Here is a 22,289-nt window from a genome sequence, read left to right as displayed (position 1 = left end):
CTCATCCGAAGCCTCTTGACTGCACTGCTGTAGCTGGACCTACAGAGAGATATGCATGAACTAATGCTACCAACTCTCAATGAACTGAATCAACTCTGTAAAAAAAAAGTAGGCCAAAATTCCTCCACAACAATGTGAGAGAGACTAATAAACCCATAAAGAGAATGAATGCTTCAAGTTTATGGCTGCCAAAGCTTCTATGAGCTACTGAATCCTAGCATGCACTCTTTCACACACTGCTGAAGTTGTTTTTAACTCAAACGATTTTATTTTTGTCCTGATACATAAAACTTGACAATTAAAAAATGTTTTGAAAGAGTCTTTCAATGAAGACATACACGTTTTGTTAATAAATATACATATAAACAGGATTAAAATGATATATTCACAATCACTGTAATTTTTCGGGCACTGCATTGTTGACACAGTGCAGAAACCCTACTCTGACATTATCAGATTGGCACCTTGTTAAGTGCAAGGCCCACAGCGTCTGCTACAGCCTAAAATAGATAAGTGTAGTAGTGGGCAAAGATGATATCCACTGCCCCACTGCTCTGCTTGACCTTGCATGTGTCCTGGTTTCATATTTACACAGTAACATAGCTTGTATAGGAGGAAGAGGGCACCCTCAAGTGTTTACTTGGAGCAGGCACATTTTTCACTTTACAACAGTGTGTGGGGCTGATGATTGAGCTCAGATTAGCTGAGATTCATTTAGCTTTATGAAATTCATCAATTTTGTCCACTATACCAGTGCAGCTTACAGTAAGATAAGAAGATTTGGAGATCAAGTTAATTTTAAAACCCCAGTCATTTATAGACTACTAACTGACCAGCAAGCTCGTTGTATGAGCTGTCAACTTGACGAATAAACTTACCAGATTAAAGAATACATTTTGTTACTATTGTAATAATTTAAAATATGTAACCACCATAGGTTACAACTTGTAGTCTAAGCATTTATTTTAACATGTCCTTCTTTAGCAACTCTTGTTGCCACCTGGAACTTTTAAAAGGTGCTCAGAATACCTGGGGACTCTTTTGGTTTGAACACCTTCGGGAAAAAAAAAGGTTGGGAAAGACGCCACCGCATTTAATGTGTCACTCGTTAACTTGTAAACTCCAGCCTTGTTAGACACCATTACATTTAAATAATATGAATTGAAATAATTATTTTCTGTTGGGATAACCTTGCCATACTATGTTTCATCTCCCAGTGTACCCTGTAGGCAACAAACTAGAAACACAACAGAAATCAGTGCAGCTGGATTTAAGCAGCATTGGAGCCCTAAAAATGTCAGAAATCTGTGTGTTATCTTCAAAGGGTCTACAAGTCACCAGTATGAGAGTAAATACAACTTTGTATGAATACTGAAGAGGAGCTTCATTAAATTCTACAGCAATGAAATAATATATATGAGGGGGCGGATCTTCCGGATGTGACGGCAGTGTCGGAAACGCTGTCAGACGGGAGTGATGCACGTGCTGGAGTTAGCTGCAGAGAGAACATGAGCACTTGTCTGTTGAGGTTGAAGAGGCTCGAAAAAGCAGCGAATATCTCTCACGGTGCCGTTTTCTGGTCCTCATTAGCACATGCTCAGGCTGCTAAGAGGGCGCACGGAGGAGCCTGACGACGCACTGAAGGGTAACTGAACGAGGAGGAGAGCAGCTCGCGGCGCGAAAGAGGAAAGTTGTCGGTGTCTGAGCCGGTGCGGCTTGAGAGAGTGTTTTTGTGTTTCTGTATGCGCACCTCGGCAGCTTGTTAGGGTGATTTATTTACAGTCGAAGGCTGATAAGAGGACTGGTGAAGGCTGTTTGGACAGCATGGCGGACTACCTGATCAGCGGGCAAACCGGTTACGTCCCCGATGACGGGCTGACGGGACAGCAGCTGTTCAACGGAGGAGACGGACTCACATACAAGTAAGGACCTTATCTCTATACCTGTATCCCTGGTAAGCAGGCCAAGTTGGGCTACTTAAGTTTGTATGTAAGTGGTTCATGTTTCTCAAGACATTCTACTAATATTATGAAGCGAAAATCAGGGTGTTACTTAATTGTTGCATTTATTATCGTGTAATAGGTGCATTATTGCTAGGGCTTACTTTTAGCTCAACGGGGATAGCGCCCCCTCAAAAAAGAGAGGATCCTACATTTCCCAGAATGCAGTCAGTTTCAAGAACAAGAATTTGTTTTGTGTGCCTGTGTTTTGCGTTGTTAATGGTTTTATTTTTGTTTGTTTTGTTTTCAAGCAAATCTAGTGGCATTTAAATATGAACTCGCTGTTTAAATTTCGCGCCTTTTGAAAATCTGCCTTGTACGCAGGATTGAACGTTTCACGGTGAATCCACTGCCTCTGTGTAACTGTGCAGCTGTATGTATTAGCAGGGAAATCCCAGCAAAATTGTTCAGTGAGGTTTTGAAAGTCTCTATAAATTTTAATTGTTTTCACTTCATAAATCGGGCATTGTGCGTCAAAGGATCACTGGTGCCCTTCACAGCTAATAATACTGGACCAATCTGAGTTGAAGCCTATTGGAAATTAGAGGGGTGAACAGTCCTTCGGTGCACACACTTGCCCTAAATTTAGGCTCTGGCTCATGCAGTCCTGTGTTGTTAAGCTGGATCCTGTGGACCCTGGCTATATTTAGAACGTCGGCCCGGTAGTCCTCTGCACAACAAAACTGTTTATTCTTTAATGAAATTGCTTTTTACTCAGCAGGGAAAACTAAGAATCTGATTCACTGATTATCAAATCATCCACAAGATGACTCTGAAACTTTTCAGTTTTTTCTACCCCCCCCCCCCCCCCCCCCCAAAAAAAAAAATAAAATCTGAATGTAATTATTTCTGACAACCAACCAGTGACCAAGCAATCCAAAATCCAATGATGAATTAAAACAATTTTTAAGCAATTAAAGATTTCAAAACTGTTATATATTACAAACAAAATAAAAGGAAAGCAAACAAATTGTGTTTTAGTGTTTCTTCTTTTTTTTCTAAATGGGTAAGAAAATAAAGCTGTATCAGCGAATCCTTTGACCCACTGGAACCCCAGGTTTAATCGATTTTAAATGCTGTTCATACATAATAAAGTGCTGTGGCTTAATGACACACATTTTCTCAGGTCGCATGGATGAACATGCTTTCATACCCTTAGTCTGTTTCTGGGCCTCTTTGCCTCTACTCTGCTCCATGTATGCAGTCTTGTGAACATGACACTCACTGATGATCCCCGTCCAAGAAATTCATGTTATGTCCAGTTTGCAGTTGCATAAGATGTGTTCTTTTCTCAAATGCCATAACTATTTCTGAGCTTAAAAATCACCTGCTCAATATTTAACCTGTCATGTTCACTATTTACAAAAAATACTTACAATTACAATTAGTGTATTATTCCTTTTAACTCTTGGAGTGAAGCCAGTTTAGTCAGACATCGGGGGTTAAAGTGTTTGACATCTCAAAGGAAGCTTCAGAACTGTAGGCTGAAAAGATCTAAACTTTCTTTTACTTTAACTGTTTTTGTTTCTCCCCCAGTGACTTCCTGATTCTGCCAGGCTACATTGACTTCACTGCTGATCAAGTGGTGAGTTGAGTCGACAGACGAATAATTGCCAACATGCAAAATCTGGTTAAAGCTGATGTTGTAGTATTATACTAATCCAAGCTGGATAATGTTCAGGGTGGGAGCATATGAGGTGAGAGTGAGGATTATGAGCTGTGTGCCTCCCATCTCTAATGTTATCTCACAGTGCTTCCATAAATTGCACAGTTTGTTTTCACTTTAAAGAGACTCTGTAACTTTTTCTAAATGCTGTCACTGTGACGTTCAGGGGATACCAACTAACTACAAAACTGGCAAACCGAGGTGGGGGCACACCTATCTAATGTTTACTAACTTTAGCCTTCATGAGCTGCTGGTCATACCAGACCAAGTAAGGTTGTAGCAGAGAAACGCCTGTGTTTATTGCTCTTGAATGTTGTGCTCTGAGAAATGTCACCAAAGGCTGCACCAGCATAAACCCATACAGCACCGTGGCTCACAAGGTTAAAGGCGTCGGGGGGGGGGGGCAGGAAATCTGATAGTGTGTTTGATTGAAATGACCATTTCTCTAAGGTGGTTAAGTTACTTCTACTTCTTTTTATCTTATTACTTCTACTTTTTGTCCTTCTCTCTGTAAACACAATAACTTGTAGAAGTATCGAATGAGTTCTTAGCAGAGGTGTAGAGTGGGGTCATGTTATTAGCTTAGTCATTGTCTTAATGATTTGTTGGTTGAAAATTGACAAAAAGCCTTATAACTTAGAAACTATGATTCTTACAAGTGTGGTGTGTATTCTTAACATATAGCAAGTACATTATAAAGATTTAAATTATGTCACATTTGTCCTTTGACTTCTCCTTCTAGGTCAATAGATTGACCTGAAGGTCTAGAGCTACATAAAATGACAGGCAACATTTTGTCGACTTGGGATATTTTTGAGTACAGTGATTCATTTTTTTGTAGAGTACAATAACAGGTTATAACTGTTTTAATACAAAACAATTAGAATACATGTGCAGCATTCCTGAATACATTTTTCTTTTTTAAGCAAAAACTCATGATCTAAAGCTTTTAATTTGCTCTTTATTATTGAACAGTTAAACTAATTTTACCAAACCGTACAATGAATGTTACAGATGTACTATAGTCACATAAAAACACAATTATTCTCAAAAGTAGGTGAAGTATATTAAAATGGGTTTCAACAGTGCAAAAACCAAAAGCATGCACTTTGCACTTGTTTTTACTGTACTACACACTCCAGTACGTTGAAAAAGAACAAAGGAGAAAAATGAATACATAGAACACACAATTCTAGTCCCAAAGTAAATACTGGCTAGAGAGTGAGCTGCCTTGGTGGAGGTTTGCGCTCTTGGAGTCTGTCTTGTTCATCTTAGACTTAGTTCATGCAACATCATAACCACATTTGTGTCAGAGCTGCAGTTTCCTTTTGTTATTGACATAGAAAGCAACAGTCTGACCAAATATATGTGTAACTTGGTTAATATGCATCCTTTTTACAATGCACATTTAAACAGTAGCTCTGAACTATTTTCTTTTCTCTTTTTTTTCTTTTTTCTTTTTTCAGCTAGTTTTGGTGTGTTCATGTTTGGACTGGACTGTTGTAACGAAGGAATTTCTTCTATGGTGATTTTAGGTGGCTCAGCATGTTGAGATATGCTGTATAAGCATTCCTTATGTTCTTTTAGTTTTAGGGTGACTGATGCATTGCTCTTGCATTTCACTGAGCAAGCATTTACTAGGACTGTTAGAGTTTGGAGGCCTACGGTCAACATGACCCCACAAAACAGGTTTTTGGGCATAATTCAAGAGTTATGCACAAATGTCTATTAAAATAAAAGTAAGTAATGGACAATATATTTCAAAAAGGATAAAAGTCACTTGCATCTCTCATGTGGCTTTAATTGAAACTGAGCATTTAGTCCACTTTGTCAAAAATAGTTTATCAGAAGATTAAAAAAAATATTGTCTGTCACCATGAGAACATGTTAAATTTACTCCACAGTCACTCAGATTAAAAACAGTATGTTGTGTCCTACTGACATATACTATTGAAGCATAGCTGTAAGTAGAAGTACTTCTCTCAGCTGGAAAACAGTCAGATGGTGGTGAAACACCTCAGACGACATGATTGTCCTGTAAGTTGAAAGAAATGTCAGTGCCATTCATAAATCTGTTTAGTTGCCTTTCTTCGCTCCAAATATTTAACTATCTAAACACACACAGTCTAAAAACTCCGTGTCACTCTAAAAACATGTCTAAAAACATGACATGTTTTGTGCTGGTATGTTGTAACAAACTGATACATAGTGTCAAGTGTTTTAATGTCCAAAAAAATGTGACGTTGTAATGTCACAGCCATTAAACTGAAACTGGTTAAATATTTCCACCTCTGCTTACCCCACTGTGTGAGGCTTGAAAGGTTAAACTGAGTGTTTCTGTGTATGTAGGACCTGACATCGGCGCTCACCAAACAAATCACCATGAAGACCCCCTTCGTCTCCTCTCCTATGGACACTGTCACTGAAGCCAACATGGCCATCGCTATGGCAGTGAGTATAACAACCAAAGGCATTTATTGTTCTGTCATCACATCTGGCCATCCTCAGGCACACACGCATGTGTTATCTCTTCTTGCAGCTAACAGGTGGTATAGGCTTCATTCACCACAACTGCACTCCAGAGTTCCAGGCTAATGAAGTTCGCAAAGTCAAGGTAGTGATTCTGTGTTCAGTCTGTCTCTTGTCTTTTTTATGCATGTTTATTTTCATCTTTCTTAACTCGTGTCTTTTTTGTGTGCATGTGTAGAGCAGTGTATTTGTCTGCTTCCCAGCTTATAGAGTATAGGCAATGATTCCTTTATGTTCCTTTCACCGCTCCTTTTTTTTTTTTTTTGCTCAATCTTTATTTTTCCACATCCCCATCCTGTTTTTTCCCCCTCCTCATTTCCTTCCTCCCCTTCCTTCTCCAGCGATATGAGCAGGGCTTCATCACAGATCCTGTGGTGATGAGCCCCAACGAGCGAGTAAGGGATGTCTTCCAGGCCAAGGCACGCCATGGGTTCTGTGGCATCCCTGTCACAGATAACGGCAAAATGGGCGGCAAGTTGGTGGGCATCATCTCATCCAGAGACATCGATTTTCTGAAGGTGGAGGACCACGACCTTCCACTGAGTGAGGTGGGCATGCAAAAAATTGGTTTGATCTTGAAATTTACATCTCAAAATGCTCTAGAGACACTTTCTTAGAAACCTTTGTAATATTTTTCTCACAGGTGATGACAAAGCGAGATGATCTGGTGGTTGCCCCCGCTGGGGTGACTCTGAAAGAAGCCAATGAAATCCTCCAGAGGAGTAAGAAAGGTGTGTAGGTTGTTTCGTGTAAGACCTGATAATATGATGATTAAGTTGGGCCAGTTGATCAGATTTTGTCCTTGATCATAATTTTGGCTTTCCACAATTGCGGGAACATGATTGACTGTTAATGCGAATGTGTGCCCTGCTGGTTGAACACAAAGCAGTCCCTAAATCACAGCCTGACGGTGTGCCAGCACATACCAGTCACAGCTGTTTCCTGCATGCTGCAGCTTAAAGTTTCCTGGATGTACTCTGAATGAGAAACAGTACAAAGACAGATAAACAACAGATATCAAACAGTCAAAACAAATAGCAAAAGTCTGGCACAGCAAAAGGCAAAGAGGTTGTTATTCTAAACAGATCTTCATCCATTGTTTGGAAATACTTTAGATTTAGTGCGATCTGCAAAGCAACAAACTAACTTCTTCAACCACCTGAAAACACTTCACTAACTGTTAGGGCTGGGCAATATCATACCGTTCACGGTAATACCGGTGTAATGTTGGGCAATGATAAGAAAATGAAATATCGCGATAGAATATGGGTAAAACGTGCATGCGCAGTGCCTTTGATTTCATACGCACATGGCGGAAAAAGCATGGCGGCGACGGAGAATGAGAAGGGCGAAAGCGGATCGTTGAATGAAACAGATGAACCAGAATTGGTTTGTAAAAATGCTGCAACTTCAGTGGTGTGGAATTGGTTTAGCTTTCATCCGTCAGATACACAACAAAGCACTATTTTTGGTAGAGCATGCTAGCGGGCTGTCGTTATTACTGTGGGGTTTTTTTGTTTTTGGGTTTTGTTTTTTGTTTTTAAAATACGGCACACTTAAAATCAATTCTTTGATTTTTGATTTTTTTTATTAGATTTTTTTTTTGCATTAATAAAGTTGTGGAGTTGTAAAGTATTTTGTCTAGTGTCAATTATATCGTCAGTTATATCGTTATCGCAAATTTTCACATGTATATGGTGATAAATAATTTTGGTCATATCGTCCTGCTCTACTAACTGTGGTAAAATGACTTCATGAAGGCAGAGGGGGGGGAAAATGCATTGTCTAAGCTAACACTGGATGATTCACGTTATCCAGTGTCAGTGCAGACATCCATAAAAGGTGAACCTGAGGAGTCCATCAGCACATCTATCCGAGTTACAAAGACTCACTGAAATCACCAATACAACTGCATTGTCTAGTCAGTGTAGGGGACAAAAGATATGTTATCCCCTCATGCAATTATTTTCTCAATGTGGGATAGAGCTGCACTGTAAACAAACTGTGGAAGGGGGAACAAATGGGATCTCACAGCCACTGTGTTCTGCTAGAGCTCCACCGATATATCAGCTGGCTGATAGATGAAATTGTAAAAACTAAAAAACAACTTTCCGCCATGTTAATGTTAATGTTGCACTGTTTGTCCACCAGAGGGCACTTTGTAACGTCCTTGTTGGGGGCACCTAAGAACAAGCTGATCTAAGCAGAATTTTGCAGAGTGTAAATGAGTAACCCATGACTTGTAGTGACAGTAAAACAAGACCATTGTTAAACTGCTTTGTCATTATTTTCTCAGTAAGGATAAACTATGATCATAACTACACATAATAATTGTTATGGGAATCAGTTTCATGTGTCTGAAAGGGGAAAAACAAAATCAGCCAATGTTGGATTTTTAAACCGCCAAATATAGAGTAGAAATATTGTTATTGCTCTTAAAAATCTTGTATCTGTTGGGCTCTCTTTGCTAAATTTTATTCACATATGTCATGCTGGTACAGTGAGTAGAATGAGACTATTTTGTCTTTAGGTGAGATGGATAAACGTCTTATTGTTTTGCAAAGATTTTTAATAGGAATATAATGCAGTGTAAAAGTGACAGCAGTATTCTGTTTTTTGTGTAAAGTTTATAAAATGATTTATTTTTCTTCCAAGAGATGCCATGACTTTAGTTGATGAGGATCAGTTTTATTTTTCTGTAATGATTTGTACATTAGTTGGAATGTAGCACAACACTGTTGTGTTGATGTTAAAGCAGTGCTCTGTTTACATTACAGTGCAATAAAAGTTTTTGGCGCAAAAATCTGAATAATCGTGATCATAATTTTGGCTATTATCACGAAGCCCTATGATGGGGAAAAATGTACCAAGGAACAGGGTAAGCTGCTTCTAAGTGCACAGCATGAGCATGCTTTCATGCCTTTGGTTCCTCCTGCAGGTAAATTGCCCATAGTGAATGAAGAGGGGTCCCTGGTATCCATCATCGCTCGCACAGACTTGAAGAAGAACAGAGACTTCCCCTTAGCTTCCAAAGATTCTCGGAAACAGCTGCTGTGTGGTGCAGCCATCGGCACACACGATGACGACAAGTACCGACTGGACCTGTTGGTGCAGAGCGGAGTGGATGCGGTTGTACTAGTAAGGACTTCTAATGTGCTTTTTAAAGGCATGGAATGTTTCAGGTGCAGAGTTTGGGGGTAAATTAAGTCGTGTTGAAACTGGGGACGGGGCTTAAACTGGGACCAATTTTTGGTTTTGTCATGCAAGTAAGAGACCTGCCTTGGTCCACTGACAAATATTTAACTAAAACCACTTAATGAAACAGTGTGCATAACCATGGAATCTGAAAAGAAAAAGCAGTCGCTTGGCTGAAGGACAGAGTAGACCTGCCAATTATTGTTTAGAATACACAGTTTTTTGTTGTTAAGGGGTTATCTTCAATCTGGGTGAGTCTTCATGTCTTTGAATGGGAAGATCATGTTATGTTTCATCTCTCTACCTCCAGGACTCCTCTCAGGGCAACTCGATCTTCCAGATCAATATGATCAAATATATTAAAGAAAAGTACCCCAACCTGCAGGTCATCGGTGGCAATGGTAACTTCACTTTACACACACTAATATTTTCATATGTAAAGTATTCAGAGAAAGTATTTTCTAAAAAGAAAGTGTTCACTATAGAATGGATGCTGTTTTCTATGTATGCACTTGTAAGAATGGTCCATGATAAAGGCGTATCGTGCAAAGGGGGAGCGACACATCCTACATTTGTTCACAGCCAGTGGGCTTGAGTGTTGAACATTCATGTCTTTGATTGTATTTGCTGCTCATTGATCTGTTGCTTGTGGTGAAAATTACTGTTTGTTTGTTTTTTTTCCCTCCTCTGTGTCTCACCCGGTCTGTGGCAGTTGTGACTGCAGCTCAGGCCAAGAATCTGATTGATGCAGGAGTGGATGCACTGAGAGTGGGGATGGGCAGCGGCTCCATCTGCATCACGCAGGAAGGTGAGTGACTGAAGGCAAAACTGTACAGACAACAGGCACATCACTTCCTGCTTCCTTTTATAAAACGGCTCTAAACCAGTCTGAAGCCTTTGATCTGTATGGTGTAGCAGCTTCTGCTACAAAATGGCAGCAGTAAAGTTCTTCTGCAGCAATAAACAGTACTTAAAGTCTGCTTTGCTTGTTGAATCCTAAAGCACGGACCAAACCAAGAATGGAAACCTAAACTTTCACCCTGTGTAGTATATCGTATTGAAGGACAATTAATTCTGTATTTTTGTGTACTTTATGAGATTCCTGATGGAAACGTGAGCATTTCCAGTTGCTTAGTTTGACAATTTGTTGCATTCAGGGGTAACTGTTGTTGACAGTTCTGACCCTTTCTACTATCTGATGTCTGATCATCTTTGTACATCATAGGCTGTGAAACATTTATGCTGCAGCCTCATTTTATTATAGAAAATAACAATCAATTATTATGGTTTCTGCACTGATTACTCAAATTGGGCATAAAGCTGCAGTGCTAGTGGACTTTAAGTCATCCTTTGTGAACTTGTCCTCTAAGTTAGACAATGCGGTACATGATTATGGTTTTAAACTAATGTTCATTGAGATGTTTTATTTACACTGGGACATCTATTTAGTACTTAAGTTATGGTTCTGTGGAGCTGCTATTACTGTGTAGCAGGAGTTTGGGTTAGAAAGTTGAAGTTGTTGTTTTTTTGGGGGAATGGGGCCTAGTGGGTGGGGGTGAGAGGTACTCCTCAGTTTTTGTTTAGCTTTTTGTATTTGTTTTATTTTTCATTTATTTCTTTAATCATGATACTAAATCTAGCCTGCTTTTCATACACTCCTTTTTTATTGATTTGGTGAAGAGTATCAGCATCACCCCATTAGCATCACTTTTGTACTAAGACTGAGATTCTTTTACTTAAAACTTGTTACACGGCAGGCTTTCCCACTCTCACCTTTACTTTTCACTTTATCAGTAGAGCCTCTCTCAGCCACCTCTCAGAACGTCTTTGTAGTGGTGTAGTGCAATCCTGTGGCATAGTGCACAGGATTGCTATATATGCAGATGATTTATTATTATTATGTTACAAATCCAACGACTCCCCTATCTGCTATTATGGAATCACTTTAAAATTTTGTCTCTTTCTCCCATAAACCTTGATACACAGGAGCTTAGACAAAACGGAGCTACCTTTCCGTCTAACTTTTTCTGGCTTTAAGTATTTAGGAGTGCATATCAAGTTTAATCCCTTGTTGTGATAACCCTGTTGTAATTGCCTCCGTGGAAATTTTTTTATTTATTTATTTATTTATTTTAAATTTGGTATCAATTCCAGTGCCACCTTAATTTTGTCTCTGCCTCTGCTCTGACCCCAATCTGTAATAATCAGCCCCCCTCTTCCTTTCATATATGTGCAAGAAAAGGAGTCAATGTTTTCATTATAATTTATTTATTTATTTGTTTATTTTTTTTGGAAAGACAACAGTTTTCTCAGTTTTTAGTGATATGTCTTTTGTACAATTTGCCCTCATATTTATTCAGCTGTTTTCAAATAAGACACACTGCATCCTCTGCTTCCCCAGAGTTTCCATGTCAGCCCCCCAAGCATTTGTGGGAGGACTTATATGAGTTGAAGTCTCACAGTAAGGCTCTTATCTCATGAATATATACTTTCATTACTGCACTGGGCAATTACTCAACCAAAAAGATCACTTCCAGTTGAGAAAAGGAACTGGGTCTTAAATTTGGGGAAGATTACTTGGAAAAAGTAATTGATAGTATTCATACCTCATCCTCATGTGCAAGACTCTTCCTTACTTAGTTTAAGACAGTAAATACAGGGTGGGTGTCACATGGCCCTCTTCCTATTTGGGGGGGGAGTTATATCCAAGATGGCCGACTTCTAAATGGCCACCATGGTCACCACCCATCTTGAGGAGTTTGCCCTCTCACATATACTAATGTGCCACAAACAGGACTTTAATATCACCAACCATTCCATGTTATTACGGTGTATCCATATAAATGGCCCACCCTGTAGATTGTATTTGTCAAAATCAAGACTATCTAAAGTATATTCTGACAACCTCGACCTGTGCGGCAGATGTATTACCTCTCTGTGATTTAACTCGTCTGCCTTACACTTCAATCATACTGGACTTTTTGTTGGCACATCATAGAATTTAGTGTTCCTCGAAAGCTCTTCACCCTCCAGCTACATCACTTTGGCTGAAAGATCCAATTCAGACTCAGAGGGTATGCTAGTGAGGTTTTATAGATGCAGCAGCCTTTTATCATTTATTTTAATTCCTTGAAAACATTTGCACCTGGCTAATTTTGAGTATCACATTTTTATTTTATTTTTATTTTATTTTTAAATATTAGGTTAGACTTTGGGATGGGGATTGGTTTGGATAAGCTGTTTAATTTGGTTTCCACAAAAGCTTCACAATGTTAATGGCTTGAACTGTATTGATTTATACCTTTTTATTTGTTTTGTTTTTGTTGGGCCTGATATGTCAAACTAGATTAGATAAGAAAATTCTATAATTGGTATTTAAAAAAACAAAAACAAAACAAAAACGTACGAGCTGATCAGGAAACTCCAATGTAAAGAAATGCAAACTTTGTGTAAAACAAACAGCGGTGCTACAATGAAAATCTACAGTAAAGCTACAGAAGTTAAAAAGCGTACGAGTGCAGACTGACTGAACCTGGTATGTTTATAAGGCAGCTTGCAGAAGGCTGACAGCAGCTGTCCTACTTTATATGGCAGCAATACCTGCAACAACAGGGGTGCGTCTAAAGGGGGGTATGGGGTGTACTAGAGCATATTTATTTCAAGACTAAAGTGACGTTATACTGCAGATTTAGATTAATATAAAATATAAATTACGACTTAAATTGTACCAATATATATGAATACAAATGAAAGCTTTTTCTTAATATATATAGGCCACTAAGAATATACAAGCCACTAAAACTCTCAGCCACTGACCTGGCATTATTAGCTTGGACACTGAATTATAAGTAGTTGTTGTTATTATTGTTATTATTATTAACGTCACTCATCTGAAGGTCTGCTTTCTGCAGCAGAAAAAGTATCAAAGCACAGGGCCTCAGAAAATCTGAGAATTTTTATGTGCTCGTGTTTCTTCATTGCACACAGCACATGCTCCTATAGAGGCTTAAAGGTTAAACATACATACATACATACATACATACATACATATTGCTATGTTTCTAATGATTTATTTTTGTAAATAAATAATTACAAAATATTTTTGTTAATGAGACAACTACTTATTTGATTAATTGGTTGAATGATTGATAGAATATGGAGAATATAAAATAATTGCTAGCTGCAGCTCTAATCCTGACTGTTTGCCTTTTGGAAATGAGGAAAGCTTTTTGTTTAACCCTTTACAGCCGATCGGAGCGGGCACGCTCCATTTTGCGTAACTATTTTTAAATCCCGGTAGCTCTGCAACCACGTAAGCTAGCGCAATAATTTTTTTTGCATATGAAACCGGAGGAGTTGTACTTACATCTTATGCCATCAGCTTGTCCTCGGTCACAGTTTCCTCCCACATATAGCTTTGCAAAAACTGCATAAAAATCACTTGCAGCAACAAAAACACGATATTCCAGAAACACGCTTCGCCGATCCGATCAGCTGTTTGTAACACTTCCTACGTCCATCAGCGCGAACTATCACATGACCGCATGACCTGCCCGAAACCGGAAGTGACGTCATTTTGCGGAAATGTAGTTTTTTTACGATCGGGGCCTTATGAGCCTATACTTGTGTTTTAAAAAGTTATGTTTGAGTTTATGACTTTCTGTGTCGTTTCTGGGATGCTTAGGACTCATATTGCACTGCTGGAAATAGTTTATTTTGATGCATATGCTGTTATTTTGCAAATTTGCACTATAATATTTATTTTCGTTTTTCCTGCAGTGTATAAAAATTGGTGTATTTCAAAAATAAAACTATGAAGACACTCAAAATAAATTTCCTGTGGTGGGAAACTAGTTTGTGCAACTTTTTTGTATTTACAGTTTTGAGGGATGAGCCTCTTAAATTTCTCTAACTAGAAATATATGTTAAAAAAACAAAAACGATTTTCAATTTTTTTGTAGTTTATTGCACTTTTTTGCAATTTATGTAATTACTATGCACCTAATGCAGACATATTATTAAAGTTTGGGCTATAATGGTTGTATTGATGTATAGCAACTTGAAATGCTCCCAAAAATGGCTCCACAGCATGTAAAAATATAATATAAGCTCTGGTGGACTTGGTTCTATGGTAGGTCTTAAAGGGTTAAACTCAGTTTAAATGTTATAACTGAATCAGTCTGTCACTTTTATGAGTTTTGTTTGTCTGCTGTAGTGAGGCTCTCTCTGTTCCTTGTTTCTGACTGCACTTGTCTCTATGTTGACTATGATTCTTGTGATATCATTAGGCATTTCTTGTTCATTTCCTTTTGCTTGTATTCTGTTTTGCTATCATCTTCATCTTGCCATCTTCTTACCTTCTGCCTTCCTTTCTGTCTGCCTCCTGTTCTCTCCCCTACTTCTCATCCTGGTACGTGCGTGCGTGCGTGCGTGTGTCAGCTCCCCTCAGTGTACCACCAGCTATAAAGCTCCACAGCCCCAAAACCCCAACCACTGTTACGGGATACTCCAGTAAGTTCCCCTGCTGGTGTGCACTAGGCTCGGTTTGGCTCCATCATCACAGTGTGTCTTCCCCCCCCCCACCCCACCCACCCCCACAGCCTGCTGCATTAATTGGGGTTCAGCTTTGCATCTGTAGGTGTACTAGAGTTTTAGAAGTTGGCCTTTGGGGTTTTGGGGTTTTTGCTTGTTCGTGTGTCCACACTAATTTGTCGATTATGCTGAGTAGGGATGGGTACTGGTATCCGATGCCATTATGGCACTGGTTCTGACATAAACGGTAATAACCAGACCGAAAAGCAGCGCACATTTCTGTGCTTTATTTCGGTGCTTTTTTTCTTCTTCCTGAGATGTCATACACTTTGGATTCTAGCCAATCATTTTATCTTTGCAAGCGCAGTAGGCGGGCCCAGGTACGTACGTTCTTTTAGAGCAGAGCTACAGATTAAAAATGCCCAAGGCGAAGCGGTCAACATCTGGCTGTACTTCACAGCAAAAGATGCAAACTCAGCAGTCTGCAACAAGTGCTTTAAGGTGATACCGTGCAAAGGAGGTAACACCTCGAATCTGATCAAACACCTGGCGACATATAGCATTTTGTTAAAAGCCAAGAAATGCGCCATTTTTGATAGCTTGCTGCGAGACCTCACACCGTGCACATCTACTGCACGTGGGTTGCCTGTTATCGGACCCGGAGTTAGCAACATCCCCCAAAAACCCCAAGAGTCCTGGCCCCTAGCCCTGCCAGTGTAGCAGAAATGATGACGGATGATGATGGCAGCAGCCGTTATTCTCTGCGTGAGTAGCTTAATGTTGTCTGTGTGTAAACTAACCACGTTATTGAATTAATGCATGTAAGGTGAACTAGCAAACACCTTCGTAGTTACATGCGGCTGTCTTCTTGTTTGATGGCAGATACTCCCTTCACCCTGGCCAAAAAGGCTAAAATGACCAAAGAAAAAGAGGAAAACAGCTAAACACGAGAGGTCTTTGGACAGTTTTTTTTTTTTTCCATTGAAAAAGTATGGTATCACTTCCAGCCAAGAGTGATACCATAAATCCCCTATAGCTGCAGAAAAGGCTAACATTGTTATCTTTTTTTTTACAAAAAAAACCAGCTGAACATGAGAGGTTTTTGAACCAATTTTGTGTTCTCCATTCTTTAAGCACCGGCACCGTTTCAAAAGTACCGGTTTGGTACTGGTATCGGATAAAACCTAAACGATACCCATCCCTAATGCTGAGTGAATGTTGCTCTTCTTCCACCCACTTTCCTGACCTTTTGATTTCTGTTTGAAGCCATCAGATTGAGACACAAATGTAAAGATACTATTGGTGAGATAGTGGCTGGGTTCAAAGGCCACTGCTTATTGTGTTAGGCGTCTCATCCATGTCTAACACACATTCCTAACATTGGAACAAAATAAAAAGCAGAGGATTACTAGATGGTGTGACTAGCTACCACAGGGTGTCTCTGTTCAGCACTTGTGGTCATGTTTGTGTGCTGGTTGGGACAGACTTTGCTTAAGGATATAAATGATAAGAATTAATCACCTTTGTCTACAATGTGGGGAAAGATGTTAAAGAAGTCGCTGCCACTGTTTTTGGCTGAAAATTAATCTGCACTCACCTGCTTTGTGGGTTCGTTTCTGCTTTGACCCTGCTTTTCACGAGTCAAAACAGAGTAGAATAGTAAAGATTTGTAGCTTGAACCTATTGAGCTTCACTGTTTTAGAGTACGGCCATTGCATATGATAACAGTTCCCTCTGAAACGTTTTTGTGTTTTTCACTGAATAGAAGCAGAGTAGAAAATAAATAGGGATCCAGTATTTCCCCACATAATCAGATTAAAGAACTGCCACTTTATTGAGCACTAGATTTTTACTCGTCTTGGTCTTAAGCTGGGGACATGAGTCCTTCCGCTCCGCAGCCTTGGTGAGCTTGGCAGTTTTTCTAGTTGTTCACCTGCTGGAGGCTGTGGTTTTGGTGGTTCTCCAGCTTGCAGCAGAAGCACTCTCTTCGCCAGCTGCAGTCCAAGATAGAGTCCGAGATCCTCTGTAGAGGGATGCAGCTGATTGATATCGAGGGCTGCAACAACGGCAACCCGGATAGATTGAACAACCAAAACCTGGTTGGCAGTAAATATACCTTGCTGGCCCACCCAACTAAAGTCTGTGTGGGGAAACACTGGAATCATTAGTGCTGGTAAGTACCTTGCAGTCCTGAGTTGGAAGGAAATGACGAGTTCAGCGGTTTAATAAAAGGAATTGGAATGTTGGGATATTTGTGTTTTGGCACTTTACTTCTGTTGCTTAATATTAGAGTAGTTGATCTTTTGAAAAATGGCTTTGAAATCCACTGAAGAGTCCTCTGCAGCTACAGGCAGCGTGTATTATGAGAGTTTGATTCTTAGAGCAGTGTGGTATTTCTCTGCTGATGTGACAAATTTAACTTCCTCATTTTCACATTTAACAAACATAACAGACATGTTCCCAGTTTGTCTGCTCATTCACTTTGTTTCTTTTTTCTAAACGTTGAACAGTTTGTCCTATTATTAGTCAGTGGAGATTTCTTTCCTCTTGCCTTCTCAAACTGTCAGACATATGAAAGAACAATGGCTAAATGATGGAAAAGCTGAATCTTCCAAACTGAGGCCAGTTCTTTAGCTAAATATGTCATACCGTGGTGTTATCGGCTGATTTTTAAGCAACTTCAACCACTTAAGCTTAAAGCTAGTTCTCCATACAACAAGTGAAGAGCAGGTGTAAAGTAAAAATGTTGGCCATCATCACACAGCCTCTGTCACTGAAGACAACATTCTGCGTTTTTAAATAACCGACTGAAGCAATCCCCTACATTGTTTACAGATTGAATTGAATTCAATTTGTTTTTTATTTTAATGACAAAATTACTTTTCATAAGGTTTTATCAGCCTGAGCTTGCTGCTAAAGGACACATTAGCAAGATGGCGCATACTGCTAGGTTTACTCACAATACATTAATGTGGATAGCTGAGTTGTGCTTGGTTTGGTGGTTTCAAGCTGCATAAGATTTTTAAAAGGCTCATATTAGCGGAAACTCAGGATCAAGCTTAGTCAAGACAAGTTGGTGCATCTGGCTCGAGTTGTGTATTTACAGTAGTACAGAGGTTCTTTACAGGGCACCTTTCTCAGTTGTACCTGTTTAATCCACCTTCATCTGTTTTTTTCCTCCTCTCTCCTCGACAGTGCTGGCATGTGGCAGACCCCAAGCCACAGCTGTCTATAAGGTTTCAGAGTATGCCAGGCGTTTTGGCGTTCCGGTCATCGCTGACGGCGGCATCCAGACCGTTGGCCACACCGCAAAGGCCCTAGCACTTGGAGCATCCACAGGTATGGATTTGATCATCAGGTGAACATGCATTGAAGCCATGTCGAACGAGAAAGAAAAACTTGATTTTTATCTTCTTGTTTTATTACTGAAGAACTGATTAAAGAATTTTAAGATGCAACATAATAACTAGAGATGGCACGAAACCACTTTTTAATGTCCGATACCGGATATCATAAATTTGGATATCTGCCGATACCGATATGAATCCGATATAGCGTATTTTGTAATCAATAACGGATTTCTTTTTTTTTTTTTTTATAAATATCTTGCTGCATTTTGTATAAGTTCATACTCAAGTTTTAAAAAAAAACAAGAGACTGAAGCTATTCTGTTATACCTGTATGCAAAAAATACACTCCACCCAAAACATGTTATAGTTCAGCAACACTGATCAATCTAATAAATTTAAACCTACACCATCCTCCCTATTCTGGTATTTTAAAGAGTACTTGCCTACCTAACTAATAGGGTTGCCAACTCCCAGAAAAAATATTAGAGAACCACCCCCCGCCCCTTAATCGATGTAATCAACTTTAATTTAATGCAAGTGCAAAACAAATGCACAGAAATCACTTATTTTTCTACAATAATTAAATAGATTCAGCATCTTTCTTCAACAGAATTGCAGACTGCACAGATGGTACCTTCCCAAAGGAAAAAGTACTATAACTTACTAAAGTGTATATTAGACTTACTAGTTACTATATACAATAATGGATTTCTATACATTTAATCAGATGACCACTTTTGTTGTAAGATTCAGATAATTATTTATTCAAAGTTTTTAAATGACATAACAAAGAAAAATATTCTTTGTGCCCCTGGCCCCCGACAAAACTTTGCTAGACCCGCCCCTGCACAGTTACCAGCCGTCAGCTACGTAGGAAAGGATCCTGGTGTTATTTGTCTCTCAGAAACAGTTCATAACTTCCCTTCAACTCATTCATGTCACCTAAAAGGTAAACCTGTTTCTCCATCACCCTGCTCAGCTCTGATGATTTAGTAAGAACATCTCCTAGTTCCATCTTCATGTTTCCCTCTCACCACATATCCAAACCGATATCGTGACCAGCAGCTTTTACAGCCGTGGCTCCACCAAAACCTCAGCTGACACTAGAAAGTAATATTAAATACATTCTAACAGCAGCTTATCACGCTTAAACGTGCTGCTGTTGTTTATCCGCCGGTCTCCTCTTTCTAGCACAAAGTGGGCGATAAACAAACGAGAAAGAGTGGACTTGTGGCAGAAAAGCCGATCAGCTGATCATTGATCATTTTCATGCTTGAAGTAATAACAGGGGAGGGAGGGGAAGTGAATGAGAGAAGTAGTGTTGATTTTTTAATTCTAGCTGAAGTACGGGACAAATCGCTTCCTTTTCACCTCAGTATGGAACTCCGATTGCCAGTCCAGCTGTGGCTCAATATATCAGTTGTTAAGCTTAACGTGGAAATACTATGCAAACATTTAGGCATGAACTTACACACTTGCTTTACTTCTCTGGGATAGTTTTGGCCGAGATGAAATGCCGCGGTTAGGAAGCATGTAGCGAGGCTCCAAATACTCCACCAGACCGCCGACAGGTCTCGCAGACAACAGCCGCTCTGTCACGTGACACATACTGCTCCGATGCGCCGAGCTGGGTTACGCCAAGTAGCGCGTTTTGTGAGGTGACTTTGTGATACTTCGGATCGGATTACGTTTTTTATTTCTCTCCGATATCCGATCCAGTAATTTAGGTCAGTAACGGACCGATACGTAATATCGGATCGGTCTATCTCTAATACTAACTGCACCCTACAGTTAGTGAGAAGGTAAAGTCTGACTGTGGAAAGAGCAAATTTAAAAAAAAAAAATCAATCACCTCATTGTTGTAATCTCGGCACAATTTTATCTTTGACTTTTTTTTTATATATATGATAGAGTTAAATGTTTCAGTAACTTTCTTTTTCTGTGTGTCCAGTGATGATGGGTTCTCTGCTGGCTGCTACTAGTGAAGCTCCTGGTGAATATTTCTTCTCTGATGGCATCAGGCTGAAGAAATACCGTGGCATGGGCTCCCTGGACGCCATGGACAAAAACCTGGGCTCCCAGACCAGATACTTCAGGTATCAGTAATACAACAAGGGGCTGTCCACCTTACACAGCCAGTCTGCCTGTCACGTTGTTGGGCCTTTCTTTGCCAGTTTTCCCCAGCAGACAACACTTCCTCATTTCATTTTCAGTGGTTTGCAGAACACAGCTGTTGTACTGCTATGTGGTGGTAAAGAATGATGAGCCTGCTAGAAAAGTATGGCGCTGGCATTTCACTTTAAAAAAAAAAACAAACAAAAAAAAACCTTCATCTAATAGACAACCTCTAACGAGCTTACAAAGATGTTCACTGAACAAACTGGTCTAAACAGGCTGTTGAAGTTGATATGCTATCAGTGAGCAGTAGGTTGCCTAACAAGGGGTTCTCTCCACACTACTCACTCCTTTCTCCCTCCTCTCCCCTCCCAGTGAGAACGATAAGATTAAAGTCGCTCAGGGTGTTTCCGGAGCTGTGCAGGACAAAGGCTCCATCCACAAGTTTGTTCCTTACCTGCTCGCTGGCATTCAGCACTCCTGCCAGGACATCGGAGCTAAAAGCCTAACCCAACTCAGGTAAAAACACAAACCTGTCAGAGTTAACGCTGCACTCTGAGAGAACTCAAACAGCCACACGAGAAGAAAAATGAATGTTTAAATACTCAGAAGCAAGCCAATAAAAAAAGTGATTAAATGTCCAGTGATATTTGAAGCATAAATCATGATCGATATGCAGTATGAATTTTACTGTCTAAATAAACACTTTCATTTGTACATCATACAGAAAGGTTTTTGAACTTTTTTTTTTGGTTGCTTTTATCAGATAGCACAGCAGGGAGTAGACAGGGCAGCTGGGAGAGAGTGTGGGGGAAGATTGGGGACCAAAGTGGTGCTCAACAAATTTTTTTTTTTTTTTTTTTTTTGCAGAAATGTTTTTGACGACAAATACATTGACAGTTATAGGGGGGGGAAGGAATTCATTACGAAGTTTGAATCTGATGTACTTGACACATTTTGTAAATCACATTAGTGTGATGTGGCTGACCAAGTACAGTCAGGTGTATTACAAGTTCTATAGCTTGGCCATTATCTTGTATTTCACAGAAATTTGATGTCCAGCTTTATTCTTATTTCCCTAAGTTTTATATTGTACTTAATTTCTCACCATTTCTGCTGTCATCTAACAGCTGTTTTCTTTTTTCCTTCTCCAGAGCCATGATGTACTCTGGAGACCTGAAATTTGAAAAGAGAACAACATCAGCTCAGAAAGAAGGCGGAGTCCACAGCTTGCACAGGTACACACGCACACAGACATGGGTTTTCCTCAGTTTCATATTTCATGGTCTTCAAATTTCCTAGTTTCATGTCTTACCACAACCACACAAGCCTTCAGTTAAACTTCCTCTTTAGCGCCTGTAATCAGGCTACTGCTGTGTCTGTCTTAACAGGAAACCTCAGGGAGTATCGTGGATAAGTCGTGTGATCTTTTCTTCTCATACTCTTTCTCCCACAGTTACGAGAAACGTCTCTTTTAAGGAGAAGCTTGTCTTCTGATGGAGAATCCTTCCAACAGACATTATGCAAAAACACTACTTGCCAGATCATCTGATAGCTGTATTTGACGCACACCCACACTTCTCATTAGAGTAGTCTGTAAAAATCAACCTCTCGCAAACTCCACTCTTCCAGTGATCCATTAGTCTTCCTGCCGGTGTCATCTATGCATAGTCTGTTTTAAATGTGAAGGACTGAATTAAAGCATTTCAATAAGTGCACGGGTGATTGTGTCATGAAAATATCCAGTGCTTTTCATGTTGTTTCAAAGTATTTGAACCCTGCTGTGTCCATTTCAAGATGAAAAATGTCCAGTAATAAAGCATGTTTTTCATAAGTGGCTGTGGTCTGTTTTTGTTTAATTGAACAACTTTGCTAAAACTTTAAAGAATCCTTATCTAGTAA

General features: G+C 39.6%; 1 protein-coding gene and 1 long non-coding RNA gene across 2 annotated transcripts; one reads left to right on the top strand and one right to left on the bottom strand.

Moving 5' to 3' along the window:
- The first annotated feature begins 1,418 nt into the window (after positions 1-1,418).
- Positions 1,419-22,221, top strand: impdh2 (IMP (inosine 5'-monophosphate) dehydrogenase 2). Its single transcript, XM_082519500.1, has 14 exons — positions 1,419-1,922; positions 3,537-3,585; positions 6,016-6,117; positions 6,206-6,280; positions 6,537-6,743; positions 6,839-6,926; positions 9,134-9,333; positions 9,701-9,791; positions 10,103-10,198; positions 18,118-18,261; positions 20,224-20,368; positions 20,763-20,906; positions 21,542-21,625; positions 21,844-22,221. Exons 1-14 carry the CDS (start codon positions 1,825-1,827, stop codon positions 21,863-21,865), a joined length of 1,545 nt encoding a protein of 514 aa, XP_082375626.1. The 5' UTR covers positions 1,419-1,824; the 3' UTR covers positions 21,866-22,221.
- LOC309697533 lies at positions 5,138-21,565 on the bottom strand. The gene is made up of 3 exons (XR_014273849.1): positions 21,496-21,565; positions 7,122-7,172; positions 5,138-5,701 (listed from the first exon to the last, which is right to left on the bottom strand). It is a non-coding gene; the product is annotated as an uncharacterized lncRNA (long non-coding RNA).
- Positions 22,222-22,289: the final 68 nt, after the last annotated feature.

Source organism: Aulonocara stuartgranti, assembly GCF_965226115.1.
Source record: "Aulonocara stuartgranti genome assembly, chromosome: 20".
Classification (NCBI taxonomy): Eukaryota; Metazoa; Chordata; class Actinopteri; order Cichliformes; family Cichlidae; genus Aulonocara; species Aulonocara stuartgranti.
This window is presented reverse-complemented; position numbering and strand designations above follow the sequence as displayed.

Bases quoted from the DNA above. Each gene is read 5' to 3' on its own strand.
- impdh2 (XM_082519500.1), top strand. From the start codon at position 1,825: ATGGCGGACTACCTGATCAGCGGGCAAACCGGTTACGTCCCCGATGAC. The intron at 6,927-9,133 runs GTGTGTAGGTTG...TTCCTCCTGCAG, and splicing joins CCTCCAGAGGAGTAAGAAAG to GTAAATTGCCCATAGTGAAT. The intron at 21,626-21,843 runs GTACACACGCAC...TTTCTCCCACAG, and splicing joins GGAGTCCACAGCTTGCACAG to TTACGAGAAACGTCTCTTTT.